This window comes from Canis aureus, chromosome 11, assembly GCF_053574225.1.
Source record: "Canis aureus isolate CA01 chromosome 11, VMU_Caureus_v.1.0, whole genome shotgun sequence".
Taxonomy (NCBI): domain Eukaryota; kingdom Metazoa; phylum Chordata; class Mammalia; order Carnivora; family Canidae; genus Canis; species Canis aureus.
This window is the reverse complement of record NC_135621.1, coordinates 26,489,651-26,509,518: the sequence shown is the minus strand read 5'-3', so window position 1 is coordinate 26,509,518 and position 19,868 is coordinate 26,489,651. Positions and strand designations below refer to the sequence as shown.

The window sequence follows — 19,868 nt, the reverse complement described above, 5'->3', positions numbered from 1 at the left end:
GTTTCTAATTTTTTAAAGATTTTATTTTGAAGTAATCCTCCACCCAATGTGGGGCTCCAACTCGACTGTCCTGCGATCAGGAGTCACATGCTCCACCAACTGAGCCAGCCAGGCCCCATAGGTTGTTTTTAGTTTTTTAAATATTTTGTTTAATGGTGCATTGAGCATTCTCGTAGCTCCTCCTTGTGTGTATGCATGGTATATGGGGAAAGTTCCAACTTGCTCAGTCACAAGTGTACTGAGTTTTAGCAGCTGTTGGCCACTTCCCACCAAGAAGACTTTACTGGTGTTCTTTAATAGTGAAATTCAAGGTTATTGTTTCCTCCAAATCCTTACCAGTGCTTTATGTTGTAAATCTTTGAGAGTTTTGCCAATTACTTTTGTATAATGAAGGTGGAAGAAAGCGGTCATGTTCTTCTTCTTCTTTTTTTTTTTTTTTAAGATTTATTTATTTATTCATGATAGACATAGAGAGAGAGAGGCAGAGACACAGGAGGAGGGAGAAGCAGGCTCCATGCCAGGAGCCCGATGTGGGACTCGATCCTGGGATTCCAAGATCGCGCCCTGGGCCAAAGGTAGGTGCCAAACCACTGAGCCACCCAGGGATCCCCGTCATGTTCTTTAAAAAAAAAAAAATTTGCCTTCATTCTTCTGCTTTTTAACAATCCAAAGTGGACTGCCAGTTGTAGGAAACAGTGTGGTGCTTAGAAAAATGATTTCTATTTCTTTAAAAAGATTTTTCTCATCCTAAAGCTAATGTATATGGACAGTATTATAGGTCCACACTAACGTACATTTAAAAGTTAAAAAAATTTTTTTTAAGATTTTATTTATTCATGAGAGACACATACAGAGGCAGAGACATAGGCAGAGAGAGAGAAGCAGGCTCCATGAGGGAGCCCGATGTGGGACTCGATCCTGGGACTCCAGGATCACGCCCTAGGCCGAAGGTAGGCCTCAACCACTGAGCCACCCAGGCATCCCAAAATGTTCAAATATTTCCATAATTTCACCGTACAGGGGAGAGCTGCTATTAAGTTTGGCAGTTATTCCACTTTGATTTTGTTTGGGTTAATTCATTTGTGTCTAGATCAATACTTAGAATTGCCAGGAGATACTCAGAAGGGTTGAGTGTTTGAGCTTTAGAGCTCAAGTTGTGCTTGAATGCTGGTGCTGTTCACTCCCTGTGAGACCTCCGGCAAGTTGCCACCCTTCTGCAGCCTCAATTTCTTCATCTGTTAAATGGAGCTCATATTTTACAAGAGGGCTCTTCATCCAACTAAAGTACTTAGAGTTTGGCACTCAGTGGGAAGTATTAAATATTACTAATAAAGGTCTTTGCTTAGAAACCCCAGCCATGACACCTGTTCATTGTGGGTTATAGGTGTGGGTACTGTGGTGCCAGGGACTGTGAGGAGAGGTAGATTTGGCATGGAATGAGTGTTTCCTGCCTCTCTTGGAGTCACTGTGTATTAAATACACTGGGTACCTGGCGTCGGCCAGGAAGTCTGGTGGGAGGGAAAGTGGTAGTGGTAGATATCCCCAGGATGAGCTTCAAGGAGTCTGTAAAATTGTATTTTATGTGTTTTGTAAATTTTCTTTTTTTTTTTTAATATTTTTTAATTTTTATTTATTTATGATAGTTACAGAGAGAGAGAGAGGCAGAGACACAGGCAGAGGGAGAAGCAGGCTCCATGCACCAGGAGCCCGATGTGGGATTCGATCCCGGGTCTCCAGGATCGCGCCCTGGGCCAAAGGCAGGCGCCAAACCGCTGCGCCACCCAGGGATCCCCTGTAAATTTTCTTCATGAAATGTGGCCTACTCTTTAAAATGGCTGGAAAAACTCTCGTAAATTATATTTTTAAAAAATCTACTTGTAGCATTTTACGTAATAATTGCTATTTGAGGGGGGAACCCATTCATATCCTTTCTTAGCTTCCATAATACTCCAGCTATTATTCCTTTTTTTCCAAATGAGGAAACTGGGTTCAAGGTAAAGCCTGCTTGAGATCACACAGCTAGTAAATGGTAGAACTGGCCTTTGGAGCTAGAGCTAAGTTCTTTTCACTGTGTGCTTATAAACCACGGGTTATAATTCAAGTTATAGGATAGTGAACCACACCCAGCCTGACCTTCCACCATTTCCCGCTTTGTCTGTTATATCTTCCCATTCTGAGTGCTTAATAGCTTTTACACGCTTGACTTGATCATTCTGTATCTTTTTACATACTGTCTGTCCTTTTTGAGTGCCTTGTAGACTCCTGTTATCCTCCCCACAGCCCTGCTCTGTGAAACCCTGTCCTAGCATCCCAAGTGGAGTTCATTATTGCTCCCTCTGCAGCACGCTTGCCTCTGGTATGTGCTTCCTTTTTGGCATAGGTGACAGTTGGTTGCATTTACATGCTGATCTTGGTCAGACTAAGTATATTAACTTAGGGACTTTCTCTTCTTGGTATCTATTTCCTATTGTTTGGCACATAATTGGTGTTACAGTGTTAAAATGCATACAGACCTCCTTCCTAGGAAAGAAGTTACACGATAAGCCACCATCAACCTATTCTCCCTTTGCCCCTGTTGAATGCATTATCTACTTAGCAGCCATAGTGATTTTTTTTTATTTTTTTTTTCATGCAAATATGGTCCAGTCACAATCCTGCTTAAACCTTCTGTGGCTTCCCACTGCTTTTAGGATCAAGTTAAACATTTAACATGTCCTACCATAAAGGTCACACACACTTACAAGACATGGTCAAGGCCTTGGATCAGTAAAGGTACAATGCACTCATATACAGATAGTTCATGACTGACACAGACAAGAAGAACAAGCTGAAGGTGCCAGCTCCCTGGGTCCTGGTCCCACACACCAAAATGGACAACATTAAAGCAAAAGATGCTGATGACTGCACACAAGTTGTGGGTGTGCTGTTTCAACTCAGCGGGTTTACATTCTGCAGCTCAGGTCTGCAAGATGTGGAGCAGAAAGCTTCATACCTCATCAGATTCTGGGAGACAGGAGAAACTGTCTCATGACAGCCTCCCAGAGGAGATAAGGAAGCAAGTGGGAGATGGCCTCACAGCAGCTCCTCTAGAGGCCTCCCATCTAGTGTTCCAGGAGGATCACAAGGTGTTCTGGCAAGACTCAGAGGAGCTGTTGTCCCATGTTGCTAGGGTACTTTTCTCCTAGGGTACTTTTTTCTTCCTATAAGGTCCCTCATGATACCTGGCTCCTTTTTACCTCTTAGCCTTATTTTCTGCCATTCCTGCTGCACTTGGCTCACTTTGTTCCAGCCAAGCTGGCTTTCTCTGTTTTCAGTTACAGGTGGTTTCCTGACTTGGGGCCTTTGCACATGCTGATCTGTGCCTGCAGGTTTCCTTGGATTCCTTCCGCTAAACGCCATTTGATTTGCCTGGCTAACTCCTATAATGTTTCAGTTCTTTATTTTATTTTATTTTATTTTATTTTTATTTTATTTATTTTTAAAGATTTTATTTATTTATTCATGAGAGACAGAGAAAGAGAGGCAGAGACACAGGCAGAGGGAGAAGCAGGGGAGCCCGATGTGGGACTTGATCCTAGGACCCCAGGATCATGCCCTGGGCCAAAGGCGGCACTAAACCACTGAACCTGGGCTGCCCTTATTTTTTTTGTTTTTAAGATTTTATTTATTTATTCATAGACAGAGAGAGAGAGGCAGAGACTCAGGCAGAGGGAGAAGCAGGCTCCATGCAGGGAGCCCGATGTGGGACTCAATCCCGGGTCTCTAGGATCACACCCCAGGCTGCAGGCGGCGCCAAAGCCCTGCGCCCCCGGGGCTGGGCTGCCCATGTTTCAGTTCTTAGACTAAATATTACTTTCTTGGAGAAGCCCTTCTCCTAGTCTAGTTTAATAAGTTCTCTTGCTTTCTACTATTATAACTGATTAGCTTTCCTTTCATAGTACTTTTCCCTCATGTAGCTGCTTATATGGTCCTTCATTTTTTTTTTTAATTTTATTTATTTATGATAGGCACACAGTGAGAGAGAGAGAGGCAGAGACATAGGCAGAGGGAGAAGCAGGCTCCATGCACCGGGGGCCCGACATGGGATTCGATCCCGGGTTCTAGGATTGAGCCCTGGGCCAAAGGCAAGCGCCAAACCGCTGTGCCACCCAGGGATCCCCCTTATATGATCCTTCAAATGATTACTTTGTATCCATTTCTTCCTTAAATTATAAAGTCAGCATGGGCAGGGAAGTGCCTATCTTGCTTATCTCATTAATTTAGGCACCACAGTATAAATTCTTGGACTTAGTAAGTATTTGTTGAAGGAATCAGTAACACTTTAGTTTAAATTAGGGAAGTAGTATGGCAGAAATAGCGCTGACTTGAGAATTGAGCTGATTCAGTTTTCCTAATCACTTTTTAAAAAAATATTTATTTATTAATGAGAGACACACAGAGAGAGAGGCAGAGACACAGGCAGAAGGAGAAGCAGGCTCCATGTAGGGAGCCTGATGTGGGACTCTATCTGGGTCTCCAGGATCAGGCCCTGGCCTGAAGGCAGCACTAAACTGCTGAGCCACCCAGGCCGCCCACTAACCATTGTTAACTAGGTATGTGACCTCGAGCTTTCATTTCTTCATCTGTCAAATGAAGTAAAATACTTGGTGATCTGGGCTTACCTGGGTTTCTATGATAATCAGTGATTCTGGATGAACATTTAATTAGCAGGATTCGGGGCGTCTGGGTGTCTCAGTCAGTTGAGTGTCTGCCTTCGGCTCAAGTCATGATTTCAGGGTCCTGGGATCGAGCCCTGCATCAGGTTCTCTGCTCACTGGGGAGTCTGCTTCTCCCTCTCTCTGCCTGCTGCTCCCCCTGCTTATGTGCTCTTTCTGTCAAATTAATAAAATCTTAAAATACTTAGAGTTCTAAAGGAGTGGGGCCTAGGATAAGAATCCCACTGTTTTTTTTTGTTTTGTTTTTTTTTTTTTAAGGTTTTATTTATTCATAGAGACAGAGAGAGAGGTGCAGAGACACAGGCAGAGGCAGAAGCAGGCATCATGCAGGGACCCCGATGTGGGACTCGATCCAGGATCGCCAGGATCACGCCCTGGGCTGCAGGCGGCGCTAAACCGCTGCGCCACCGGGGCTGCCCCAGAATCCCACTGTTTAGTTGACATCTCTACCCAAGTGTCCTCTCCAGAAGCAAACTCCTGCTCTCCCCTTCAAGTCTGTTCTTCACTTGCCTTCCCCATTTCAGCATGTAGCAACTCCATTCTTCCAGTTACTCAGGCCCAAACTCCAGTGTCCTTCTTTTTTTTTTTTTTTTTTATTTAAAGATTTTATTTATTTATTCATGAGAGACACAGAGAGGCAGAGACATAGGCAGAGGGAGAAGCAGGTTCCATGTAGGAAGCCTGATGCGGAACCCGATCCCAGCACTCCGGAATCACGTCCTGAGCCAAAGGCTGACACTCAACCACCGAGCCACCCAAGCATCCCCCCAGTGTCATTCTTGACTCTTCTCTCACATCCCTTGGCCAATCTCTCAGCAGATCTTTTTTTTTTTTTTTTTTTAAGATTTTTATTTATTTATTCATGGTAGACATAGAGGCAGAGACACAGGCAGAGGGAGAAGTAGGCTCCATGCCGGGAGCCTGGCGCAGGACTCAATCCTGGGACTCCAGGACTGTACCCTGGGCCAAGGCAGGCGCTAAACCGCTGAGCCGTCCAGGGATCCCCTCTCTCAGCAAATCTTAACTGTTACTGCCTTCGGCATATATCCAGACTCTAGCCCCTTCTCACTGCCTCCACCACTCTAACTCTGGTCCATGTCACCATCATCTTTCACGGGGCTGTTACACTAGCCTGCAACCTGGTCCCCCTGCTGCCTTCTGTTCTACATGGAGCAGCCAGAAGGATCCTTGGGAAGAAGTTGGAGCATTGATTCCTGTTCAGAATTCTTCATTAGCTTTTCGCTCAGAGTAAAGTCAGAATCTTTAGTCAATTCTGCAAGATCCTATACAATTTGAATCCTTGTTCTTTTTTCTTTAAGTTTTTTTTTTTAATTTTTATTTATTTATGATAGAGAGAGAGAGAGAGAGAGAGAGAGAGAGAGGCAGAGACATAGGCAGAGGGAGAAGCAGGCTCCATGCACCAGGAGCCCGACGTGGGATTCGATCCCGGGTCTCCAGGATCGCGCCCTGGGCCAAAAGCAGGCGCTAAACCGCTGCGCCACCCGGGGATCCCCCGCTGCGCCACCCAGGGATCCCTGAATCCTTGTTCTTATCTCTTACCAACATTCCCCCTTGTTTATTCTGCTCTGGCCACGCTGGCTTCTTTGCTGTTTGTTTTGTTTTTTAATTTTAAAATTACCATTTTAACCATTTTAAGTATATAGTTCAGTGGCATCAAGTACCTTAGCATGGTTGGGCAGCCATCACCACTTACCATCTCCAGAGCTTTTTTTTCATTGTCCTGTACTGAAACTCTGTCCCCATTTAGACACTAACTCCCTATTTCCCTCTTCCCCCAGGCACTGGCAACTACCATCTACTTTCTATCCATTTGTTTATTCCAGGTACCACATGTAACTGGAATTCATAAAGTATTTGTACTTTTGTGACTGGCTTATTCCACTTAGCATAATGCCTTCAAGGTTCACCCACGTTGTAGCATGTGTCAGGATTTTTCAGACTTTTAAAACTCTTTTCAAGGACGCCTGGCTGACTCAGTGGAGCATGCAACTCTTGTTCTCAGGGTTGTGAGTTCGAGCCCTATGTTGAGTTGGGTGGAGAGATTACTTAAAATCTTTTATTTATTTAATCCATTGGCTGAGCCAACCAGGCGCTCCAAAATTTCTTTTCAAGGAATATTCCATTATATGTATGCATCACACTTTATCCATTCATCCATCAATAGATACTTGGGTTGCTGCCACTTTTTGACTGTTATCATAACAATGCTGTTATCAATGTGGGTGTAGAAATACCCCTTTGCTGTTCTTTGAAAACAAAAGTTACCACCTCACTTTAGAGGACCCTTGGGTTTTCTGTAGGAGATGCTTTTCCTTCATTCTGTAGGTTGGCTTGTACCTTTTGTCAGGTCATTGTTCAATGTCACCTTCTCATAGAAGCCTTTCCCAACTATCCTATTTTAAATTGCACCTCCCCACACTGCCCTGGCTCTTTTTCCCATCACTCATGCTTCATCCTCTTTCATGATGCTTACCAACATCTGACAGAGGTTTTACTTTTTTCTCTGTCTCTGTCTCCATCTGACTTTCTCAAAGGCTGGGGAATGTCAGGTCCAAGAAGATTGTTTTGTTCATTGCTGTATCCTCAGTGCCTAGAAGAGGGCCTGGCACCCACAGTCACTCAGTAACTATTTGATGGACAGATGAATGAATAAATATGAGTGAATAAGGTTTGGTGGTAGGAGGGAAAAGGGACAGTGAAGAGAGATGGTTTTCCCCAGTCAGCTGTGCTCATCAGTTCTCAGATTTCTGGATGCTACTGTGATCCTGAGGGTAAAATTAAAATCTTAGCTTTTTCTTCCTCGTATCTTCTCCAGTGATTGTACCTGCCCCCCGAAACCCCCCAAACAGTTGTGTTCTGGAGAAGTTGCATGACAGCCCAGAATGTGCACACAATTGAGGGGATCAACATGAGTTTGCAGGTGTTAAATCTCATCAAGGAAACCAAAACAACACCTCCCCCACTGTGTGCCAAACAAACCATTTTCCACTATTAGATCATTACTTAAAGGGCCTTTTTTAACATGAAAGGTATAGGAAGGCAAGATTCAAAACAAAAGACATGTTTTAAATTTAATAAATTTGACTTTTTAAAAAAATTTGCTTATGTTGTCTTTATTTTTCCAATTTTCTTGGTGGATAGCTGTGCGCAGAGAGGCACCAAGCAGGTGGCTGAGGCCTGGGTGCCTCTGGCACCACAGACTGAACAGAACCATGGTAGAGAGCCTGATGATGCTCAGCAAAGGTCCAGGGTGATCGTGAACCAGTCATTTCTTAGGGCTATTTGGCCCTGACATTTGTAACTCTCTAAATTTTGAGTTCTCTCAGGTGTTGTTCAAATTGCCCTATCCTGACCTGTCATTGGATCATGAAATGAATGGAGTGAGATTTTTGCCTTCAAGAAAAGATAATCTATAATGCTAAGGGAAAAAAGGAAGACACAAAGAGCCCCTATGGTGTGATTTATATGCACTAGCCACAGTAGATAGACCTCATGTCTTCAGTAGCAACTTTAATACTACCACCCTTTTTGTTTTCATGTCTGCCTTATCCTACCAGATTGTGATCCTGCCCGTAGGGACAGCGTGGTGGTGGTGGAATTTAGTGGGTATAGCTAAGCTTTCCTCAGGCACGCTGTACCACATGGGACATAGGTGTGCGGAGATCCTGACCTCCCCCCAACCTCCCCACCCCCACCATTGCCTCCCAGCGGCTCGCTGATCTGTTTACCTAGCTGTAATGTCCAAAAAATAAGGTATTTTATTCATGGGCCTTAACTTGGAAGGGGTGGGAACCATGTGGTAACAGTGTTTGGCACCTAGGAAGGTATTCGTTGTTTGTTAAATGAGGTAGTCTAGACAGAGGTTATTCTTCCTTATTAATATTTTAAAATAGAAAGAGTAAGCAGTTTGGTCAGTCGAGGCGGCCAATAATAAGCATGTACCGTTCTGAATCTGTTTCGCTTTCTGTGACACCATCCTGGGTTGCGTTTTATGTGCGCGTACATACATAGTGTTGCATCCTCACCCATGTGTAAATGAAGGCGAAGGCTATGGCTAATTCGGAAAAGCCTGAGCTCTGGAGGTTTTCTTCCCTGGTACAGATAAATCTATTCTGACATTGCTACATTTTCCTCTGGGCCTTTGGGGAATACACGGGTTTATCTGAGAACCTGCTTGCTGGGGAGGAATATTTATAGAATCTCTGAGCTGGAAAGAACTTTGGAGAACATCTAGTCAGTGGTTGCCAGACATGGCAATATCAGAGTGACTTGGTAGTCTTTACCGAGGCTTAGGCTCTACCCCAGGTGATTCTGATGGAGAGGTCTGGGCGTGGTAGGGCCTAGAAGCTGAAACCTCTCAGGTGGCTTTGATGCAGCTGGAATGATCCACTTCTCCCATTTCATAGATGGGGAAAGGGAGACACAGAAAAGTGAGATTACTGCAAGGGTACCTAGTGGCCTAGCTAGGAGGCCAGATCTCTGGACTCCCATGCCCCGAATGTTCCTTCTTGTCACGTGGGGGGCTCTCTGTTTGATCCACACATGAGGAAGTAGCCCATGGGGCAGGCACACCATGGCTCTTTGGCTGTCTGAGCGTGGTGCCCTCATTGGAATGTTGGATTGCAAAATTAGAGTTCAAGGACAAAAATACAGTGACACTAGGGGATTTCAGCTCCCTCTACGCCAGCTGAAAACAGCTTGCTATCTTTTTAGCTACACATCACCTTAATACAAATTTGGAGAATTATAGGAAAAGAAAAATAAAAAAATATAAGAAAAATTTCCCACTTAACCCAAACATTTTTTATGATGTTAGTGCATTTCCTTTTGGTCTTTTTTCCCCTGTGAACATGAGTTTTAGCATTGTAGACAGTGTTTTCATTTATTATTATATCACAGACACTTTCCTGTGTTGCTACTTAGTATTTAAACCTATCATTCCTATCCATAGAAATTAAACATGTTAAGTTGCTTTTAGTTTTAGGGGCTATAAGTAGTAATGCAGTGAACTACTCAACGCATACAGTATCATTTTCATGTTTAGAATTATTTCTCAAGGATAGATTTTCAGATATAGAATGTGGGGGACGCCTGGGTGGCTCAGTGGTTGAGCATCTGCTTTTGGCTCAGGGTGTGATCCCGAGATCTGGGATCGAGTCCCACATCAGGCTCCCTGCATGGAGCCTGCTTCTCTCTCTGCCTATGTCTCTGCTTCTCTCTCTGTGTCTCATGAATAAATAAATAAAAATCTTAAAAAACAAAAGATATGGAATTGCTGGGTCAGAGGGTAAGGATATTACTGTGGGTTTCATACTGACAAACTGTTTTATGAAAAAGATCAGTTTGCTTTTACTCCACAGCAAGCAGTCTGCAAGAATATTTATTTTTGGTTTTGAGCATTTAATTTTTAATTAAAAATTAACAGTTATATTTTTTCTAATTATAAGAAATATTAGGGGTGCCTGGCTGGCTTATTAATAGGTGGAGCATGCAACTCTTGATCTTGGGGTGGTGAGTTTGAGCCCCACGTTGGGAGTAGAGATTACTTAAAAAACAAAAAAGAAGGAAATTTAAACCATAATTGTCTTTCTCAAAGTATTTTTTTGTTATAAAATTTTACACATAAAGAAAAGTAAAAAGTAGTAGCAAGAACACCCATATACATGCCTACCATCTTGTCTGAACAGTTAGTAACATTTTGTTTTACTTGCTTGCTTCACTATGTAGTTTTTAATTATTTTTTATTATTTTTTTCTTGACCATTTCAAAATAAATTGAAGGCATTGTGACACCTCATTCCTAAAAACTTACAACATTTGTTTCTTAATAAGTTAGTTAGCTATGGAACTATAATGCCATTATCTGTTCTCCCAAAAATGTCTTTGGTAGTGGTCTTTTTCCAAATCAGGATGTAATAAAAAAAATTTACACATTGTATTGGTTTTACTCTTTTAAAGGTCTTTCTTACTCTAGAACACTCTCAACCCCCACCTCCCATACACCTTGTTTACCCTGTCATGTTGACTTTTCAGAGATACCAGGCCAGTTTTCTTGTAGAAAGTCCACATCCTGGATTTGATTGATTGTTGTTTCTTTCCATGATTTCCCCTTGGGCTGTGGCTAAGGTCCCAGTGCCTGTTTAGATTCAGGTTAAACATTTTTTGAACAAGAATTCTTTTTTCCTTCGTATTTATTTTTTTAAGTAAATTCTGCCCCTGAGGTGGGGCTTGAATCCATGACCCCAGGATCAAGTGTCTCATGCTCTACTGACTGAGCCAGCCAGGCACCCTGACAAGAATTCTTCTTAGGTGTTGCTGTCCCACCAGGTAGATGAGTGTCACGTACTCTTGCTATTGGTAATGCTAAGCTTGATCTCTGGGTTAAGGTAATGGTTGCCCTTCTAGTATAAAGGTATTTTTTTTCCCTCTTCCCTTTTTTTTTTTTTTTTTTTAATTTTACTTATTCATGAGAGACACATAGGCAGAGGGAGAACCCTACAGGGAGCCTGATGCAGGACTTGATCCCAGGACCTCGGGATCATACCCTGAGCCGAAGGGAGATGCTCAACTGCTGAGCCACCCGGGCATCCCCTAATTTTTTTTTTTTTTTTTGAAGATTTTATTTGACAGAAAGTGCAGGAGGAGGGGAGGAGGGGCAGAGAGAGGGAGAGGCAGACTCCTCGCTGAGCAGGGAACCCCCCACACAGGGCTCCATCCTAGGACCCTGGGATCATGACCTGAGCCTGAAGGCAGTCACTTAACTGACTGAGCCACCCAGGCGTCCCTGTGTCTTCCTTATTAATGATAAATTCCTGTAAATCGCTGAAACAAGGGTTTATTTTTTTAAAAAATTGTTGATTGTCAAATTGCCAGTAAATGATTGTATTAACACCATTCCACAGTCCACATGCTTTCTGCACCTGTTTGCCTTGCTCATTCTTTTTTCTTGGTTACAAAAGGAACTCCTATATCCTATATATCACATTACATTTAAAAGTTATAGAGGGGATCCCTGGGTGGCTCAGCGGTTTGGTGCCTGCCTTCAGCCCAGGGTGTGATCCTGGAGTCCTAGGATCGAGTCCCGCATCAGGCTTCCTACGTGGAGCCTGCTTCTCCCTCTGCCTGTGTCTCTGCCTCTCTCTCTCTCTCTGTGTCTCTCATGAATAAATAAATAAAATCTTAAAAAAAAAGAGAGAGAAATACTTAGCCTAGAAAGTAAAAGTGCCCATAATTCTAATTCTTAGAGATAATTGCTATGCACAGTTCAGACATATCATTTTTAAAACATATCTATATGTGTGAATTGTTATTTACAATTATATAGAAATGAGCTCTTATTATAATGCCATCTTCTACTTATTTTTTCCCTGAATGTGTCATGGAAGTTTTTCTCTCCCAGTAAAGGTAGATCTACCTTATTATTTTTTTAAAAGGTAAAATATGTAACATAAATGTTGACATTTTAACCATATTTAAGTATTCAATTCAGTGGCATTAATTACATTCACAGTGTTATAGGACCACCACCTCTAATTCTTTCCTTTTTTAAAAAAAGTTTTTAATTAAGTAAACTCTATACCCAACATGGAGCTCAAACTCATGACACTGAGATCGAGTCACACAAGCCAGCCAAGCACCCCTCTAGTTAATTCTTTTTTTTTTTTTTAAGATTTTATTTATTTATTTATTCATGAGAGAGAGAGAGAGAGAGAGAGGCAGAGACACAGGCAGAGGGAGAAGCAGCTCCATGCAGGGAGCCTGACATGGGACTCGATCCCGGGTCTCCAGGATCATGCCCTGGGCTAAAGGCAACGCTAAACCACTGAGCCACCTGGGCTGCCCTAGTTAATTCTTTTTAAATGGCTGTAAGATGGCATTCCTTGGTGGATGAACCAGAATTTATTCAATCAGTGCCCTATTTTTTGGACAGTTGGTTGTTCTCTTAAGAATGGTGCCGCAGGGATGCCTGGGTGGCTCAGTGGTTGAGTGTCTGCCTTCAGCTCAGGGCGTGATCCTGGGGTCCTGGAATCAAGTCCTTCATAGGGCTCCCTACAGGGAGCCTGCTTCTCCCTCTGCCTATTTCTCTGCTTCTCTCTCTCTCTCTCTGTCTCTCATGAATAAATAAAATCTTTTGAAAAAGTTAATTTAAAAAAAGTGCTGCAGAGAATATCCTTGCCTATCTGTGTTCATTTATGTGAGCTAGCTTTCTGGAATTGGGGAAAGCTAGTTAGAAGATACAAACGTTTTACATTTCTTTCTTTCTTTTCTTTTTTTTTTTTTTTTTACATTTTACATTTCAATAAATATTACCTAATTGTCTTTCAAAAACACTGAACCTGTGAATTCCTGGATGGCTCAGTTAAGCCTCTGGTAAGCGGTTAAGCACCTGACTCTTGATCTTGGCTCAGGTCTTGACCTCAGGGTCGTGAGTTCAAGCCCTGTGTTGGGTCCACACTGGGTGTAGTGCCTACTTAAGAAAAAAAAAAGTGTTGTTACAGTGTTTATACTGTAACCAAGAGCATCTGAGACTGGTAAATTATTGATTTGACTTGTTAACTATTTGCTCTCACAAGGTTAACCAGACCTGCTCTGTGTTTAACCCTGTTCAAACTGAAGAGCTAGTTGGCCAAACAGAAGCAAGAATAATAGTTTAATTGATACTTATGTAGTACGTATATCAGACCTAGTGTTCAGGCATGGGAAATTTATTATGAATAAACTGACACATCCCTCCTCAGTGGAACTTACACACCAATGGAGACAGATACCATCTCACAAATGAATGTCAAGAAGTAGCAAGTAGGCATAGATAATAGGAGGCTTTGGTTGGGCCGGGAGTTCAGGAAGGATTCCCTGTCCCTGTTAATTTGGAATTTGAAGGATCAATGGGAATGATATAGGCAAAGAGCAGATTAGGAATGAAGGGTAGACAGAGAACATTCTGAGCTGCACAAACAGCATGTGCAAAGGTACTGTGGCAGATCCCTTTAGATTTTTTTTTTACTGGCCAATGAAGTTCAACATATTCGGTGCCTTTGAGGAAGGCAAATTCAGAATCACTGAGAGACCAAATAGAAGAGATCCCACCTCCAGGACCTTATAAGTAGAGAGATGAGAGGCTTTCCTAGGAAAATTCTGAGAAATTGCAAGTCATCTGCAGGAGAGAAGGCAGAGATGCACCAAAAGACATCAGCTTAGATTTTTAGAATAAGTTGGGGAAAGCTGGAGGGCTTAGAAATTGTATGGCCACTGGAATACATGAGAAGATGGTCAAGAATGTGAAAGGCCCAGCCAAGCTAAATCTTCTGAAAAATGATCAACCAAAGAGCTTTTTTTTTTTTTTTTTTTTAAGATTTTATTTATTCATGAGAATACATAGAGATGAGAGAGAGAGAGGCAGAGACACAGGTAGAGGGAGAAGCAGGCTCCATGCAGGGAGCCCAACATGGGACTTGATCCCAGGTCTCCAGGATCACGCCCTGGGCTGAAGGCAGCACTAAACCACTGAGCCACCTGGGCTACCCCAAAAGAGCTTTTAAAACTGTGTGCAGTAAGTGAAAGAAGAGACCTGCTGCTTCTTCCAGCATCCAGAGGAAGAACACAGCTTCACATCTCACTCTGCATCTGTCTCCTCTATGAAGGAAAATAATACAGTGTAACATGTAGTGAATAGGCTCTGTGCCAAAACCCAGTGTAGGCTATTTTATTGAATAGTAACACTATGAAGTTTATCTCAATTTTCTCTATGGAGAAACTAAGGCTTGGGGAGGCTAAGTAACTTGTCCAGGGCCACAGCAGCTCAGTGGTGGTACAGGGTTGGGCAGAGTACAGATCTTCAGTCCAGACAAACCATCATACTGTGCCACCTTCGGTGAGAAAGGGGGGCTGTGAGAGGTGAGAGAGTAGCAGAAGTCAGGGGAACTGATCCATCTCAGGAGACAGACCTGAACTTGTATCCCAGATTCCCTGCTCACCACTTACCAGTATGTGACTTAACGTCCCTGGTCTGCAGTTCCTGTATCTGTAAGACCAGAATGGCAGTGACCTGGCCCTGTTGTCACAGGAATTCAAAACTAGGCACAGAAAGTGCTTGACACTAGAGCAGGGGCTTAATAAGTAACGGCTGTTTTATTCTTATTTGGGAAGCAGAGATCACCCATAATGTAATCATCTTACATTGTGAGATTTGTTGGGTTCATGAATGAGTGCTACATAATGTCCTCGCCTTTGAAGTCCGTCTCTGGGGTAAGCCTACCAGTGTGGGGGAGCGCTCCAGAGTTTACACGTGACCTTTCGTGCATGTCAGCCCCTCACAGCACTGTTCTGAAGTGGGAATGAGGCTGAGATTTCACCTGTTCTAGGTGCGAAAAACTAAGGCCTTGAGGGATGAAGTGAATTGTGTAGGGTCTCGGCAAAGCTAGTATCTTCTACTTTTTGTTGGGATTAGTAGATAGAGTAGTGAGAGTGAGTATTGATTTCTGCAGAGAGTTTGCTCAATCAGGTAGTCCTTAACAACAAGCAAGGCTCTTAGTGGCAATGCACTGAGGTGGCTATTGGGACACCTGGCTGGCTCAGTCCATAGAACATGTAACTTTTGATCTCAGGTCAAGAATTCAAGCCCTATGTTGGGCATGGAGCCTACTTGAAAGAAGATACAGTTAGGGGGCTGTTGAAGTGGATAGAATACCTAGACCTTGGGAGTGTTGCTATATAGACCACTGTTGACCTGACCAAGTGTCTGCCCTGGGGAGCCTGGCCTGGAATGGGTCACATTGGTGGTTAGACTTGGATAAATAGCCTAGGAATTGTGCTGTTTGTGGCTGACACACACTGGGAGGGCCAGTCTGTCAGAACATAGGGTGACTGACCAGGACTTCTATGGACTACAGGGGCAGGAGGCAGACAGAAACCAATGATGAAATTAAATCAAGATTAAAGTAGAGTTTTGTGCAAAAAACCGAGCCTACAAGTATAGCATAGCTTGAGAGTAGTCAATTGAGAAAGATGGCTATTCAGGCGTTAGAATATCTGGAAGGAATGGTGGGGATCCACAGTGAGGTGGGCTGTCATAGGCTGGTAGCAGCTTTAAAGGAAGTGAAGACCCTTTGTCCTCAGCACAGGGCATGGTCTGGCTATTGTGGAATTGGGAAAACTGCCATGTATGGGGACAGTTGAAAATAACTCTGGGCCACCTTTGGCCAAGAGGAGATTTTAGAGAAGATGACAGGGCACAGCTCACTTCAAGTAAGTGAGGGACCCCACCCTGGAGACTGAGTCATTGACGTGGGTAGCGTGTAGGATGATGTATTTTTAACAGACGCAGGAGTTTGTGATGCATCCAAGGTCTGGGAGTCGTTGTCCTGAGGAAGAGAGGCTGGGTCCCTGAGGGTGGACCCCAGCTGGAAAGCAGTCTATACAAGGAAGCTGAGTTTGGCCAAGCGTGCAGGAGAATATTCTGAAATTATGCGGGAGTGGGTTGTATGGTTGTGTGGGATTATGAACTCTTGGCGTGGTAGGTGTGTGGGTGGTGCTCTGAACTTAAAAGCATAAAGTCACCTTTATAGAAGAAGGGCTCTAATGAACGTACGAGTTGTTCGGGCTTCCTAAATACGCTTTCCTTCCCTATTAGTGTATAAACCTGAGCCGTCCCATGTGGCAGTTTCATTTCAAGTTTATTAAAATTGAATAACATTGAAAACTCCTCAGCTGCACTCACCACCCTCCAAGTTGCTCTGCAGCCACATGTGGCTAGTGGCCAGTGTATTGGTTGTACGGATCTAGAACACATCCATCATGGCAGGAAGTCCTGGCCAGTGCTGGCTGTTGTGCACAGATGTTTGGAAAGCAGGACACATGGTGATCAAGGGTTGAGCACGCAATGATTTTATTTGTTACTAACAGTGGAGTTCATCTCCATTTTGGAGGGAAGGCTTGGGGAGTTATGTAACATGCCCAGGGCAACAGCAGGTAAGTGGGTCAGTCAGGCTGGATTTGAGTCCCACTTGCTAGCTGTGGCCTTAGTCACTTGTTGCAAGCCTCGATTTCCTCACTTGGAAACTGGGCTAATTAAGATTAGAGACACTTCACTGGATGGCGGTGAGGATGTGATGATGTAATGCTCGCCAAGTGCTTAGCATAGTGCTGGCATCACTGGGCGTTAATAAATAATTTTCTCATATCCATAAGTTGTAGTCTATATGCGAACATATTATTTTGTCTTTTTCCCCCCAATGGGCATTGTTTCTTAAACTATATATCTATCTGGTTAAAGCTTTTTACTAATTTTTTATTTTAAGTAGGCTCCATGCCCAGCATAGGGCTTGAACTCACCACTCAGAGCTCAAGAGTTGCTTGCTTTACCAACTGAGCCAGCCAGGCACCCTGAACCTATTTTTTAGATATCAGTGTGTCCATGGATTGCATAAGTGTTCCCTTGCTGTAGGGAATTTGGGACTTTACCTTTTCTCTACACTATATGATTATGATTACAGTTAATTGTTTTGCCTCCTGGGCCAAACACTGGGTAGTGTTATATTTTTTTATAACTAATTATGTGAGGAGGAGGAGGGACAGTGGGAGAATCTTCTCTTTTTATAAGATTTATTTTATTTGCGAGAGAGCACAAGAGTGGGAGGGGGAGGTGTGGGGGTGAGAGGAGCAGAGAGAGGGACAAACACTCCTCCCTGAACCTGGAGCTCTGGGGCAGGGCCCAGTCCCACGACCCTGAGATCATGACCGAGCTGAAATTGAGTCGGGTGCTTAACCGACTGAGCCACCCAGCCCCTTTATTTTTATTTCTAAGGAAACTTAAGCTTAGGATAATTAATTTACAAAAAGAAAGGTAGATCTGATCTGTATATGGACATTGGAAAGGCGTCTAAGGTGTGTTGATAAATGAGAAGAGCAAGTTGCAGAACAGCTTGTGTGGTTTCTCTTACGGGGGTAATAATAGAAACCGTGCCAGTACTTTATGTAACCTCTGCTAATCCCCACAACAGCTCTGAGGAAACAAGTGCTTAGGGTAAATTGACCAAGATGACTTGATAGTCAGTGGCCCTGTGCTTTCCCCAGCCGCCTGCTGTATACCTGCTGTATACCATGTCCTGCCTGTGCACAGGCTGTTGAAAGTCTTTTGATGCGCTATTGGTGGGTTCTTCACACCTACCCTGAGAGGCAGATAGTGAAGATTTCCCTGGGAAAGGGTAAGGGGTCTGCAGTCTGCACTGGGGAGGACCCTCCTGCTGTGGTGGTCAGGTGGATGATGGTTGGGGCCCCGTTTCCTAATGGGGTCGGTTCTCACTAATGAGTGACCCGAAAAGGTAATGGCAGCTGTGTACCTGTACTGGTTCAGATGCCGGGCTTGGCTAAGTTTGGATTTAAATGTTCCGGTGACATAGAGAAGGGGGCCTGGGATAGTGGCTTGAGCTTTGCCTCTTTCCTTACCTGTCAGGATGATTCTCTAGACCAGGACTGTCAGCTAGAAGGGAAGCAGCCATTCCTTCCCCTCTCATTTTTGGAGGTTCCTGAAATCTTCCCTGATCACAGTGTACCCTGTGAAAGTTGTCACAGTTTAAGATCAACTAACACAAACCCCATCGTGACAATCAATTACCTAATACTGCAAAGCAAATTGCCCCCACATTTAAAGGCTTAAAACAATAAACATTTCTCTCTCACAGTTTCTGTGGACCAGGAATTTGGGAGCGGCTTGGCTGGATGGTTCTAGCGTGGGGTCACTCAAGAAATCGTAATCCAGGTGTTGATCAGAACTGTGGTTACCTGAAGGCTTGGCCTTGGGCTAGAGTACCCACATGCAAGGTGGTGCTCGTTATTGGCAAAAAGCCTCAGAGAGTCTATCTGAGTGGACCTCTCCCAGCACTGCCTTAATGTCTTAACACAGCGACTGTCTTTAACCTTTATGACTAGTCTTGGAGGTCACAAAGCCTCACTTATGTCCCATTCTAGTCATTAGAAGTTAAGTCCGTCTGCTGCACATTAAAGGGGGTCACCTTTAGAGACGCCTGGGTAGCTCAACAGTTGAGTGTCTGCCTTCAGCTCAGAGCGTGATCCCAGAGCCCTGGGATCAAGTCCTACATTGGGCTCCCTGTGGGGAGTCTGCTTCTTCCCTCTGCCTGTGCCTCTGCCTCTCTCTCTCTTTCTCTCTCTCTCTCACATGAATAGATAAATAAAATCTTTTTAGAAAGGTGTGTGTGTGGGGGGGAGATATCAGAGCTCATGCACAGGGTTTTCCTCATTTTTCCATTCATTCAGTAATTATTTATTAAGTCTGCTATGTCCCAGGAGTCCAGATACAGAAATGAGTAAGACAAAGAAGGCTTGATTCTTTTTTTTCTTTTTTTTTTTTTTAATTTATTTATGATAGTCAGAGAGAGAGAGAGAGAGAGAGGCAGAGACATAGGCAGAGGAGAAGCAGGCACCATGCACCGGGAGCCCAACGTGGGATTCGATCCCGGGTCTCCAGGATCGCGCCCTGGGCCAGAGGCAGGCACCAAACCGCTGCGCCACCCAGGGATCCCAGAAGGCTTGATTCTAACCCTCAAGGAACATATTGCATAGATAGAATGACAGCTAGGATTTGGTTAGTGCTTTACAGCCTCGTGAGGACTATCCCATATGTTGATATTTAACCATCCTGATAACCCGGTGTGATCACTGTGGCCGGTGGTAGCCCACTGCCCATCTCCTCTGGGGCTGAGATGATGGAGGATTTTTCTAAGTTGATAGAACTTGACTTTGATTCCAGCAATTCTGACTGCAAATCCCTTGCACTTCCTCCTGCCACGGGGACCGTTCCTGTGGCTACTGGATCATCCCCTGCCTTAGAAGAGGACACAGAAGCTGCAGTCACCCGGGAGTTCTCGATACTTCCTCATTTTTTTTTTAAAGATTTTATTTATTTATTCATGAGAGACACAGAGAGAAAGAGAGGCAGAGACACAGGCAAAGGGAGAAGCAGGCTTCATGCAGGGAGCCCGACATGGGACTCGATCCCGGGTGTCCAGGATCACACCTCAGGCTGCAGGCAGCGCTAAGCCGCTGCGCCACCGGGGCTGCCCTACTTCCTCATTTTTTTTCCACCACACTTCCAGGGGGGGACCACCCTAAATACTCT

The 19,868-nt window shown here is 43.9% G+C and overlaps 1 protein-coding gene and 1 long non-coding RNA gene across 3 annotated transcripts in view; one reads left to right on the top strand and one right to left on the bottom strand.

Moving 5' to 3' along the window:
- Nucleotides 1–19,868, top strand: part of ACO2 (aconitase 2) — a 56,099-nt gene that overhangs the window by 13,893 nt on the left and 22,338 nt on the right. The window contains exon 1 of one of the 2 annotated variants that reach the window (XM_077914351.1): nt 444–575. The exons of the other annotated variant lie outside the window; for it this stretch is intronic. Within the exon in view, the coding sequence (XP_077770477.1) occupies nt 459–575 (117 nt within the window). The 5' untranslated portion in view covers nt 444–458. Of the gene's footprint in view, nt 1–443; nt 576–19,868 lie in introns of those variants that run through there. 2 annotated transcript variants of the gene reach the window in all.
- On the bottom strand, nt 14,201–18,638 carry LOC144322998 (uncharacterized). Its single transcript, XR_013388550.1, has 3 exons — nt 18,413–18,638; nt 18,179–18,286; nt 14,201–14,620 (listed from the first exon to the last, which is right to left on the bottom strand). It is a non-coding gene; the product is annotated as an uncharacterized LOC144322998 (long non-coding RNA).